At 37.5% G+C, this 14148-nt stretch overlaps 1 protein-coding gene across 2 annotated transcripts in view; it reads left to right on the plus strand.

Moving 5' to 3' along the window:
• The window catches only part of LOC115210713 (flocculation protein FLO11-like), a 136366-nt gene that overhangs the window by 85664 nt on the left and 36554 nt on the right, over positions 1-14148 (plus strand). For both annotated transcript variants that reach the window (XM_029779410.2, XM_029779408.2), the window contains one exon: positions 4807-4897. In XM_029779410.2, coding sequence (XP_029635270.1) covers positions 4807-4897 — 91 coding nt within the window. The remainder of the gene's footprint in view (positions 1-4806; positions 4898-14148) is intronic.

Consider the following 14148-nt stretch of genomic DNA (forward strand, 5'->3'; position numbering starts at 1 on the left):
ATTGGACCATGTTAAGATGAAAAATTATTTACATCAAAAAGGTGCTTTTTTCTATGAAAATCCCTATTTATTACGATTTTTTTGACTGTTGTGTCGCCATTTTTCGGTGTATTTCAACGAGAAAAATGTTCACTTAACCCTTTAGCATTTAAACCGGCCAAATCCGGCCAAAAGTATTCAGCCTGTTTCATGTTCAAACTGACCAGATCTGGTCTCTCATACCAACCCTACAATATTGTTTTAAAAATTAACTGCTACCTCATCAGAATCTCATAGTTACAAGATAATGCATGATTAGTTCAAAACAGTATGGAGGAAAAAGCATTAATTTTAGCAGAATAATGTGAACACTAAAGGGTTAAAGAGAATAACAAGCTACATAATGCAAAATTTTTACTTTTCAAAAATTCCAATTCTAAAGGGTCGAAAAGAAAACAAACCCGAGCAACGCCGGGCAATACTGCTAGTATATATATATATATAGTTAATGTTTTTATGTACATAAAAACAGCGACTGACTAAAGTACTTGGTACAAGTGTAGAGTCTATTATTATAGACAATTTATTTATTGACAGTGAATTTGAAGCTTCACTAGGTTTGACTTATTCAAATTCTCAGACACTTTAAATAAGTCACACACCCTGCAAAACTCCAAAGTCACTATCAATTAATTTACGTAATATAAATATAGTTACATACTTGGCAATAACTAACAAGTCACTCTCAGAGTCGTATGCATGTCTTGACATTGTTTATATGTTTAAAGCATGAAGCAATGTCACCACCTAAACTGTTAACCTTTAAACTTAATGTAAAAATATGTCTAGCTGTGGAATTATTTCTCAAGCAAGAGGCCATTGGTATAAAATTACCTTATATATAATCAAGTAAGGGCTGGTGGCATGGAGGGCATCTGGCTATAAAAAAAAACATCACATAGCTTGGAAAAAAAAACATTAAAAATAATCAAATATATAAAATCATTATCTAATGTCCCTGTTCCATGCTGGCTTAGGTCGGAATGCTCAACACGGTTCAAGTAAGGATAGTTTTGGTCTTTTCTACAACTGGATACACTTCCTAATGCCAACCACTTCACAAAGTGTACCAGGTGCTTATTTCGTGACACCAACACTATATGTATGTGAGTGTGTGTTTATGTCTACTTTTCCATATTAGCATATATATGTCATGTGACGACCAGGCTATCAGATGTTGCTACACATCGCTGGTCACAATGCGCTTCACATTGTTTTAGCCTTCAAATGATGCCACCCTGCTGGCTAAGTGAGCAGGCCAACAGAAGAAAGAGTAAGAGAAAGTTGTGGCGAAAGAGTACAGCAGGGATCGCCACCATCCCCTGCCAGAGCCTTGTGGAGCTTTAGGTGTTTTCACTCAATAAACCCTCACAATGCCCGGTCTGGGAATCGAAACCGCGATCCTCTGACTGCGAATCCTCTGCCCTAACCACTGGGCCATTGCACCTCCATACACACACACACACGCACACACACACACACACACATATATATAATCATTTAACATCTGCTTTCCATGCTGGCATGGGTTGGACAGTTTGTCAGGGACTGGCTTGGCAGAAGACTGCATCAGGCTTCACTGCCTGTTTTGGCATGGTTTTTATGGCTGGATGCCCTTCCTAATGCCAACCACCTTACAGACTGGACTGAGTGCTTTTTACTACACAGACACACACATATAATACAAACTATAAGTTTTGAGTACAAAGTAATTTATTTTATTTTGCAAGGAAGAGACAAAGATGTTCAACATTTATCAAGGAAAAAAATGAGAGATGATTTCTTTCTTTTCTTTCCTGTTTTTTTTTTTTTTCTCTTTTTAAAGGATCACAAGGCAGAAGCCTTTTGGTTACAATAACCACATTTTGATGTTGATCCATCTTTAATTGACACTGATTGAATTTTTGTATATGATGTCAGCCTCACACTGATAAGGATTGATTGGGCTATTTAATGGAAGATCTGATTGGGAATTAGATGTTAGAGATAGCATATATGATGAAATAATGCCTACATTGAGTGGGTTTTCATAGCAGTCATAGCTTGCTACTTTAGAAGAACAGAGACTGCAACAGAAGTAATATTACTAGGAAAAGTTGTAAGAAAAGAGGCAGTAGAGCAGGTATTGTGTTGGTAAGGGCTTAGTTGCCAATCAGCCGAATCTCTTTTTTGGTTGTGGTCTAGGCTGTTTGTGTGTAACAGCAGCACCATCCTAGATAAGTGAGCAATATTTTCTTTGGGGTCTGAAAAAAAAAAAAGAAAGGAAAAAAGCATGACATACACAACTAAAAATGGTTGTCTCTCTCTCTGTTATGTACCAGATGACAAAGAACTGCAATAAATGGTGTAACATGAGCCTCGTCAACATGATTAAATTGATGTAAAATGAAGATTTATGAACAACAAAATTTAAAATAATATTGTCTTTCATGAAGTAGTAGGTTAAAAAGTTCAGAACATGCTACAAGAGAAAATCATAAGTTATTGAACAATATTGATTATAAGAGAGATTTATCAAAGTTTTTTTTTATCTGTATTTTATGCTACGATTGTACTTATTTGTACTTGTGATGGCGTTCACCCAGGGCGGGTTGAGCCAGCTTCTTCTCTGGTCCTAACGGCATCACGAACCATGGCGGCCCACACTCGATGGTCCCATGCGAGGTCACTGGAGATAGTGAGCCATTCGTGGTTCCATCTGCGCAGACCGACCACCTGCGAACCTGATAATTTAGAGAGGTCCTCCTTTATTGCCATTGCCCAGGTCTTCAGCTGTCCGCCCGTGTATTTGCGCCAGCTGGAAAGTGGAGGTGGACATCGCAAATCAGCTCACCCTCTGGACGCCGGGCCGCATGACCGAACCACCTTAAGCGCCGTTGTAAAAGCACCGAAGGATTAACTTACCAAAATCTGTGAAAGCAATGGTAAGAAACTATATCTTTAAGCCCCGTGTGTGCACACACGCACACACGGTGGGGAAATGGGTGTGCCTAGTGTACAACAATTTTACCATTCATATTTTGGTTCTTATTATTAATCACATGAAACTTTTTCATTTTGCATCATCACATGGGTTCCTATGCAGTTTGAGGAAGAAGGAAATAACATAAAAAGTGTTCAGCTTGATATGAAGTGCTTCTAGGAATTTTATTATATATTGTGGGATCATGTGTTACCGAATATACGTAACAGATAAAGTAAAGGAATATCTAGTTCCGTCCCATGTTCTTTTCCCAGCCTTCCTCTTCCTAACATGGAAGGAAAACCTCTTATGGTAGCATAATTGTAACATTATCTCTAACTTCTTAGTCATGATTAGTACAAGCGAAACTGGTCAGCTATACTCTCTTTTACTTGTTTCAGTCATTTGACTGTGGCCATGCTGGAGCACTGCCTTTAGTCGAGCAAATCGACCCTCAGGACTTATTCTTTGTAAGCCCAGTACTTATTCTATTGGTCTCATACACACACATACATATATATATATACATATATACGACGGGCTTCTTTCAGTTTCCATCTACCAAATCCACTCACAAGGCTTTGGTCGGCCCGAAGCTATAGTAGAAGGTGCCACACAGTGGGACTGAACCCAGAACCATATGGTTGGTAAACAAGCTACTTACCACACAGCCACTCCTGCGCCTGTAAATATGTATGTAAATATAGCTATGTAAATATTTTATTTCATAAAAATATTTTGTCCAACATAAAATTTCAGTGCATTTTCCTTTTATATATTTTTTATTTTTCACTACAATTCACCACATGGGTGGGGAGGAGATCGAATATTTTAGTGTGTGTGTGTGTGTGGTATTTGTGTTTTCAAAAGTACAGTACTCCATACACATTGTGTTAAACGTGTGTTGAATATTATTTCAGACTTACCAATGAATATAATTAGTTTCAAGAAACCTTTAAGTATGACAGAGTGAATCCAGTTTAACAACAACTCAAATGTGTGTTTGTGTTTTATATGTGAAGCTGTGTTATTTTCCCCTTGCTAATTTTGACATTGGCTTCTGTAATCTCTTAATTTTGAAATATGAGTGGAATCTAATTTTAACAGGTAGACTTATGCATGCATTTACATTCTTTTCTTAAGGCTACACAGTGACTGTCGTAAAGTTTTGAACTTATGACCCATCGTATTAACTTTATATCATTGAGTTTCATATTATATATATATTTGCCCATATAGGCATAGGAGTGGCTGTGTGGTAAGTAGCTTGCTTACCAACCACATGGTTCCGGGTTCAGTCCCACTGCATGGCGCCTTGGGCAAGTGTCTTCTACTATAGCCTCGGGGCAACCAAAGCCTTGTGAGTAGATTTGGTAGACGGAAACTGAAAGAAGCCCGTCGTATATAAATATATGTGTGTGTGTGTGTATGTTTTGTATATCTGTGTTTGACTCCCCCCAACATCGGTTGACAACCGATGCTGGTGTGTTTACATCCCCGTAACTTAGCAGTTTGGCAAAAGAGACCGATAGAATAAGTACCTAGCTTACAAAGAATAAGTCCTGGGGTCGATTTGCTCGACTAAAGGCGGTGCTCCAGCATGGCCACGGTCAAATGACTGAAACAAGTAAAAGAGTATATACATCATCTTTACTCCACAGATCTTTCTTGTTTGCTTGTGTGCTTAGGTAGGTGTGTGGACAGTGGGACTACATTAATAATTGTATTTTATTTTTTAAAAAAATATAACTGCCTTTTTTAAAACTGGTTTGTTAGCAGCTGTAACTATTATTTTGTTGTTTCAGGTCAAAGCTAAATTCCATGAGGTTTTCAATGCAGTTGTCATTCAGCTTGGATTAAGAGAGACAGAGTACTTTGGATTATCTCTTTTAAAAGGTAACTATAAAGAATATTGTTAAAGTCTTTATAGACATACATAGATATAAAAAGAGCACTTTTATTTCAGCTGTTTCCAAAACAAATATGTCCGCAGCAGGTTATCATTTAAATAGATCCTATCAAAAGACAGGTTTCCTCAGAGATTTGTCTCTAAAATCTTTAATTATTTTTCCCTATTTTTCATAGAATTTCAGCACTTCTTTATTTCTTTGTTTGTCATTGTGCTATTGGACAAAAATGTTCAGTATTCAAAGCCAATCAGTGTCTACAGAATATGCTCCATTGTCAGGGTGGATTATGTTGTGAATGGTCTTGTGCTGGGCTTGGATTGACACCAAGTAGAGAATAGTAACATCCGTGAATAATCTAAACGAAGTGGTTAGTTAAAAAAGAAAGAAAAAAAAAACGATACATTTGTCATGGTCGTTTTTTTTTGGTTTTTTTTGCCTCATGTCATCCCCTTTGAAGTAGACCTATAGATCAAAGCTATTCCAGCTTTGATCATCCCATTCTTTTCGCAGACACAGTGTCTGGGACTGAATTATCTGTCTTTTCTTTTGTAAACGCTAAGGTGTGATTTGAAGGATATTTAGCAACCATTTACCTATAGAATTTCTTTTGTTGGCTTCTCGGAAGATATTTTTTAGGTAGTAATGATAATAATTATTTAATTTAAACCATTTTGCAGGTCACTGATCTGGTCTTTGTTCTGACAGAAATCTGATAGATCATACTTTAAAACTCAAAGACCTGAAATATGATCATTCTTGGAGAAAGCGCTAAGGCTTGTAGAAATGATACAAAACATAGTTAAATGTTTCCCAGGTTTTCAGAATGTTTCTCTGTGTCCTGGCCAGGACAATATAGCAAGAAAAAAAGAACAACAGAATGAAGCATTTTAGATTCAACTGAAAACTGAGACTGCTGCTACTGTTGATCAGGAAGTCATCAAGATGGTTATCTAATGGCAAAAGGATCCGATTTGTGTTTCATTACTTTGCTCAAATAACTTAAACCTCGGCCACAGTCCCTTTTAATTTTTCTTACTTGTTCCAGTCATTGGACTACTGCCATGGCAGGGCATTGCCATGAAGAGTTTAACCCTTTAGTGTTCGCATTATTCTACCAAAATTAATCCTTTTTCATCCACATTGCCTTGAACTAATCAGGCATTATCTTGTAGCTTTGAGATTTTGATGAGGTAGCTGTTAATTTTTAAAACGATATTGTAGGGCTGGTGTGAGAGACCAGATCTGGCCAGTTTGAACATAAAACAGGCAGAATACTTTTGGCCGGATATGGCCAGTTTAAATGCTAAAGGGTTAATCAAACAAACCAAACCTGATGCTTATTTTCAAGTCTGGTACCCATTCTATTAATCTCTTTTTGCCAAACTGCTAAGCTGTGGAGATGTAAGCAAACCAACATCGGTTGTCAAGCAGTGTGTGTGGGGGGATAAACACAAAACACACACACATACACACACAACAGGCTTGCACATAGTTTCCTTCTACCAAATCCACTCCCAAGGCATTAGTCAGCCCAGGCCTACAATAGAAGACACTATCCCAAGGTGCCACGCAGTGGGTTTGAACCTGAAATTACATGGTTGTGCAAAGTGAGCTCCTGAACGATACAGTTCCTAATTGTAATTAGGTGCCACAAGTACCAGAACTTAGAGAAAGAATGGGATTTCCATGCTGTGATTGACTGATGTACCACTCAAGAATAGGTGCATGTTTCAACTAGTTAACTCCATGAGAACTAAAGCAAACTCCAGCGCACTCCATTCTTTATCATTAAACTGATGTCTCAGAAGGTTTCACAAAAAAAAAAAGCTATTGTGAGGAGGGTCAGCTGAGCAGTGTTAACTCTAAAGTAAAACCTCTCACATTAGGTGGTCCATGATTGAAAACACAAACAAAAAGTCAGTTGTTACATAGTTCGACATAAAAGAAAAAAATCATTTTAGATATTTATGAGGCATACACATAAAACCTAGTTCTGGGATTGAGGGTTTATATTCTACTATTAAAACTGTTTTTGTTCTCTCCCTAGAGCCTAATGCTCTTGACAAAGGCTTTAACATCATAGCATTCTATCTCTTTGACTTACAACATTTGGTTTTTTGCTTATGCTTCAGTTACTATTATTATTATTATTATTACAGTTAGTAGAATTCCTAGCACACCAGACAAGTTTTTTTCATGGTATTTAGTTAGTAACAGCACTTTGTCTTCAGAGTTCAAATTCTGTCTGGGTTAGCTGTGCCTTTCATCTTTCCTGGGCTGATAAAAGAAGTACGGTTAAGTACTGGAGTTGGGAAGAGGGCAACATAATTAGCTACACATTTTCCCTAAAATTTGTGGCATTGTGCCAATGTAAGTTGCCATCATCATCACCACCACCATCATTATTATTATTATTATTATTATTATTATTATTATTATTATTATTAATAATAATAATTTTGGTACAAGGTCAACAATTTCAGTGGGAGTGGGTAAGTTGATTGCATCAACCCCAATACTCAACTGGTACTTAATTTTGTTGACCCTGAAAGGAAGAAAGGCAAAGTTAACCTCTGCATTTGAATTCAGAATGTAAGGGCATGCTAATGATTCTACCAGCTAATAATAATAATAATAATAATAGTAATGCCACGAAAGACAAGGTCAGTCTTAGTGGAATTTGAACTTAGAGCCTGAAGAGGGATGAAATGCTGTGAAGCATTTTTACCTAGCAATCAGTGACCTTGGTTCTTTTAGAATTTAAAATTCAGTACTTCACCATTTTAATTTTGAATATCCTACCAGAATATATCTCCCTATCGTTCTCAGGCATTTATGGAATAAGCACCAGTGATAATATAATTTAAGTTAATGTTAATATATACCAATTCCTGTACATTGTCATTCATATAAAAGGAAATAGCTTTGTATCTTACTGGTTGTTATTGTTGCTTAACCCCTACTTTTTTTTTCTTTTTTTTTTTTTCTTCAAATGGGCAGAGTGTAAGATTTGAGATGGGTTTGGTTGCTATTTCTTGCAGCTCATGCACCATAGGCTTGCTTTGGGTTTTGGTGATGATCAACAATTGATGGTGTTTAACCCTTTAGCATGCATTTATACCGGCCATATCCGGCCAAAAGTATTCTGCCTGTTTTATGTTCAAACTGGCCAGATCTGGTCTCTCACACCAACCCTACAATATCGTTTGAAAGATTAACAGCTACCTCATCAAAATCTCATAGCTACAAGATGATGCATGATTAGTTCAAAACAGTGTGGATGAAAAAGCATTAATTTCGGCAGAATAATGCGAACACTAAAGGGTTAAAGTGTGCAAAGTAAAACAGTGTTTGAAGTAATTGTGGTGTAGCATCTGTGTGAGTGTGCGCTAAGAAAGACAGGTGGGAAGGAATTACAAGTGTAAACCTTTCCAGCTTAGCAAAGAAAATGAATGCGATGGATTATGATGATGATGATGATAATCATGTTGTCGTCATCGTTTTCTTCCTCCTCCTCATCATCATCATAACTCTTCTCCAGTTTCATCAAAGATTTCCAAAACATATTTCTGGCATCTTCTTCCTCTACAATATACATTATACCATTCTGTTGAGCCATTAGCATGCTATGACTCATTAGAGCCTCACTCAGGTAGGAGACCTCATACATCAGATACACATGTAAAAATACTCCTTCGTCAGTTTGGAGTCTTCTGCAGAAGTCAAAATGCTACTGTTAATGCTATTTTCCTGCTAAACTTGTTTGGTTTAAACAAGTGGAACTTGCTTTTGTTTTTTCATCTTTCTCTCTCTCTCTCACACACATCTATCTGTCTGTCTGTCTGTCTGTCTCTCTGTATGCCTACTTATTTCTGTGTCTGCCTATTTGCCTGCCTGTCTATCTGTCTAGCCATCCAGCCAGCTGTCATTAGAATTTAGAAACTCCAAAAGACATGGAATAATTCAATTTTAACAGGCGCATGAGTGGCTGTGTGGTAAGTAGCTTGCTAATCAACCACATGGTTCCGGGTTCAGTCCACTGCGTGGCATCTTGGGCAAGTGTCTTCTGCTATAGCCCCGGGCTGACCAATGCCTTGTGAGTGGATTTGGTAGACAGAAACTGAAAGAAGCCTGTCGTATATATGTATATATATATATATATATATATATATATATATATATAGATATATATATATATATATATATATATATATGTGTGTGTGTGTGTCTGCATGTTTGTGTGTCTGTGTTTGTCCCCCCCCCAACATCGCTTGACAACCGATGCTGGTGTGTTTACGTCCCCGTCACTTAGCGGTTCGGCAAAAGAGAATGATAGAATAAGTACTGGGTTTACAAAGAATAAGTCCCGGGGTCGATTTGCTCGACTAAAGGCGGTGCTCCAGCATGGCCGCAGTCAAAATGGCTGAAACAAGTAAAAGAGTAAAGGAGAAAGAGAGAGTGGAAGTAGAAAAATGCCAAAAATAATAGCATGTACATAAGTGGGTTAAAAAGCTTTTTTGGATAGGAAAAAGAAGGCTGCTCTTGGGACACAGACTCACATCTTCTGTAAACAAACTTCTTTGAGTTCCACTTTAAAAATCTAATTATATAGCTGTGTGGAGGCGCAGGCATGGCTGTGTGGTAAGAAGCTTACATGGTTTTAGGTTCAGTTCCACTGTGTGGCACCATGGGCAAGTGCCTGACTGTGGACTCCGGCTAACTAAAGCCTTGTGAGTGGATTTTGTAGACAGAAACTGAATGCCTGTCATATACTCTCTTTACTCTTTTACTTGTTTCAGTCATTTGATTGCGGCCATGCTGGAGCACCGCCTTTAATGGAGCAACTCGACCCCGGGACTTATTCTTTTTGTAAGCCCAGTACTTATTCTATCGGTCTCTTTTGCCGAACCGCTAAGTAACGGGGACATAAACACACCAGCATCGGTTGTCAAGCAATACTGGGGGGACAAACACAGATGCACAAACACACACGCATATATATATATATATATATACTACGGGCTTCTTTGAGTTTTCGTCTACCAAATCCACTCACAAGGCTTTGGTCGGCCCGAGGCTATAGTAGAAGACACTTGCCCAAGATGCCATGCAGTGGGACTGAACCCGGAACCATGTGGTTGGTAAACAAGCTACTTACCACACAGTCACCCCTGCACCTATATATATGTATATTTATATAAATTAAAATACTGAGGGTAGAAATTGATATCAATCAATTAACATCAATTTAAACCATTGGTCTAACATATTCAAAAAATAAAAAATCCAAAGATTAAAAAATTATATTACAATTAATAAGAGGAATGACCACTAAAGTGGATTCCTATACACTAGAAATAGACATCAAATTGCCTTACCACAAAGAGTGTGTTCTCAAGAAAAGAAAAAAAACAGCAAATGCCAAAATGTAAATGCCTTGCTTATTTTTTACATTTTGGCATTTGCTGGGTTTTTTCTTGAGAACACACTCTTTGTGTTTAGGCGATTTGACGTCTATTTCTAGCAAATAGGAATCCACTTTAGTGGTCATTCCTCTTATTAATTGTTATATATCCATTCGTGTCCATTGCCAGCCTCGCCTGGCCCTCGTGCCGGTGGCACGTAGCCCCATCCATTCGTGGCCATTGCCAGCCTCTCCTGGCCCCCGTGCCGGTGGCACGTAAAAGCACCATCCGTTCGTGGCCGTTTGCCAGCTCCGTCTGGCACCTGTGCGTGTGGCACGTAAAAAGCACCCACTAACTCACGGAGTGGTTGGTGTTATGAAGGGCATCCAGCCGTAGAAACACTGCCAGATCAGACTGGGCCTGATGCAGCCTTCTGGCTTCACAGACCCCAGTTGAACCGTCCAACCCATGCTAGCATGGAAAGCGGACACTAAATGATGATGATGATATATATATATTACGGAGATGTACTCGCATAGCAAGTAATTTGATCTGAGATCGTGTGCTGAAACGAAAACAATTGCAGCGTGGAAGGTGTTTATAAGCCATTTAAGAAACACACAAAAGCCGTTCGATTCACTTCAACATTTAAGTTTAATTTGTCAAAATATTTTCATCGCTAAAATCCGCGACCTGTTCACTGACAAAGTCCGTGCTGCATCTCTGTGTTTATATATATATATGTGTGTGTGTGTGTGTTTGTCTGTCTGTTCACCCATCGTCATGGTGTGTTTGCATCCCTGTAACTTAGAGGTTCAGCAAAAGAGACTGATAGAATAAGTACCAGGCTTAAAAAGAAAAGAAAAGTACTAGAGTCAATTCATTTGACTAAAAATTCAAGGCACTACCCCATCGTGGCTGCCGTCAAATGACTGAGACAAGTAAAAGAAGCTTGCTTCCTAACTACATGGTACTGGATTCAGTCCCCCTATGTAGCACCAGGCTGACTGAAGCCTCATAAGTGGATTTAGTTGAGGGAAACTGAGAGAAGCCTGTTTGTGTGTAGGGTGGGGGTGGGGGGAGAGTGCGTGTATACATTTTGCTGTCTCCTTGTCTTGACATCATGTAATAGTTGTAAATGAATGTCACTGTCATACAAACATTATCATTCCTTTCTGATATTCTTTGAGAATATGTCTGGCCATAGGGAAACATTACCTTACTTAGAAACAGGGAAATGTTGGCAACAGGAAAAGCATCTGGCTGTAGAAAATCTGCCTCAAACTCCATGCAAGCACGGAAAGTAGACATGAAAGTAATGATATCAAAATCATTTAACCCATGCTAGCATGGAAAGCAGACGTTAAACAATGATGATGATGATGTATAAACACAAAGCTATTGCCAGCTGATAATGTGATTAATGAGTTTGTATGATTTGTGTTAGACTATTTAGTGAATGGCTCCATCATCATCATCCAATCATTTTTGCATCTAGAATTAATGCTTGTTTGCTACAAGTCTTTGAGATCTGACCACATAACCTTCCTTCAATCTTAGGTTACATTTACCCCCCATGTACCAATATTTAATACAAGCTTCTTATCTTTTACTTGGCAACTGCATCTGTGTTGAGGAAACGATTAACAGTTCAGATTCCATGACATTTGAAATATTTTATCTTGTCCATTCCATGACTTCTGCTGAATTCTTGACCTCAACCACTGGGATGGGCTGGGTTAAAACTTAAGAATCAGCTATATGATCAACCAAATTTTCTTCTCTAACTTTACTACTTGTGTATGTATGTATTTATTTGTCTGTAGGTCTTGACCTGCTGACTGTTGTATGAGCACTAGTGTCTGGCATCTTAAAGCATGGGAGAGATGTGATTGTTTTGGCAATTATAGAAATGGATAGTACTTCTGATATTCTGCTTCAGTGTCTAGTATTTAAGTGCCTTTCAGAGAAAATATGACAAGCATTTGGATCATGTTTCCTCCTATCCATGGATTTTTACAAACATTAACATTAGTCACATCAATCTTGGTAGTCTTGGAGAGATTATAAGCACCTATCCTCTTCTTGTGGTTAAGTTATAAAAGAAAAACAATTAGAAGAGCTACAGAACACATCACTAAGTTATTAGCTTAAAGAAGGATTCTAGTTAAAGTTCACTCCATGTAACTAATTTAAGGATAGACATACTTTGTGCCTTTGGTGTTGGGAATTAATTCCCTCCACTGGAATGTTGTAATATTATTTGAGCAGGCTGAAGAGAAGATAATAAAGTGTTTGTGTATATAGCTTATATATATTTCCACAAGTTGTGTATGCTAATATGTGTATTGATGAGATATTAGACATTATAGACAAGAGCAACCAACCAGACCCATTGGTAGCTGGTAGAATTATTGATTAAATCATGTATCTTCTCAAATGTAATGTATGAATTGTGTCTATTATTTTAAATGTACTGTTTTATAAATCACCAGTCACTTTAGTGCCACCTTGTTCAGCATAGCAAGGTAGGTGTCCAGCCTTAATACAATTAGAAATGAAAATAACCCCATGAACCTAAGTCAAAATGAAGAATGTGACAGAAATGGAGAAAACCCAGAGTAGTGGACATTATCGAAGTCCCAGCTTTGAATACATCGCATGCACACACACAATACTAGAGAGTTTGTCGGGAAAAATTAGTTTCTACAGATGGAAGGTTTCATAGAATTTTCTCCATTATTAATTTTCTTTGCTTGTGTTTGCAGGTTAGAACTATCTTTTAGAAGCTACCTTGTATGTGTTTATTATTGTCCTAAAAATTAGAATATAGAATATGTAATTTCAACACTGCAGAGAATGATTTGATGGAAACTTTAGCTGTCGTTTACGGTATCTTCTCTACACAACCAGGTCTCCACTTTCCAAACCTCTACTGTGTTACGCTTCACCCAGTTTTTACTCCCTGAAATTGCAACCCTCTAGAATTTCCTCCCCACCTATGTTCTTCCTGCACACATCACTCTTCAGATGTTGAAGCATAATGTCTATCTTACCAATCAATCTGGGAAGGCCTCTATTGATTATGGTCACTGCCCTGCTTTCATTGTCTATTATTAAGAAAGAAAAAAAGAAAGTAAAACTTGCAAAAGCTCATCTATCATATCCAACAGCAGCTGCAACAAGGAAATTTACCTTTTCTAAATTTCTTCTTACCATTTTATTTTTAGAAGTAATGCAAAAACCATTTTCTACTAGCTAAAATAATTCTTTCATTGATTTCTGATATAATTTTGATATTGTGCAAGGGCAGGAGATAAAATGGCATTTTTTCCATCTAGAAGAGACTGAGGGAGTGGGAGCAGGGGACATTCTTTCATTCTTTATATAGAAACTGGGTACATGTTCTGCCCCCTTCAAGCTGTTCATCAGCGAGAATAGTATTACATTTTCAGTTAGAGAAGGGAGCTGGAGTTATTTTTAGCTAAATGGTAGGTAAGGGCTTGGTGTTATGATTACTCTGTTATTTGATTACTTAGTTCCTGTTATTATGTTATAGTAGTTGCCTGTGTCTTATACCTGGTTAGCCCTAATACAGCAGATTTATAATCAAGACCATTCCACCAATGAATTTCCTTTTCTAAAACACTGCATCTAAGACTATCTAATGTGTCCTTTCATTTAAAAAAAAATGTGATTATTATAAGAAGATTAGATATCTTGTGTATTTTATATAAAGTTATAATAGTTATGACATGTTTTGTTGAATTTATCGTTTCTGTGTAATCATATTTGTCTGTAAAATGGCAATGTGCACTCTGATATAGAATGT

The sequence above is a fragment of the Octopus sinensis genome, linkage group LG4 (assembly GCF_006345805.1).
Source record: "Octopus sinensis linkage group LG4, ASM634580v1, whole genome shotgun sequence".
Lineage (NCBI taxonomy): Eukaryota > Metazoa > Mollusca > Cephalopoda > Octopoda > Octopodidae > Octopus > Octopus sinensis.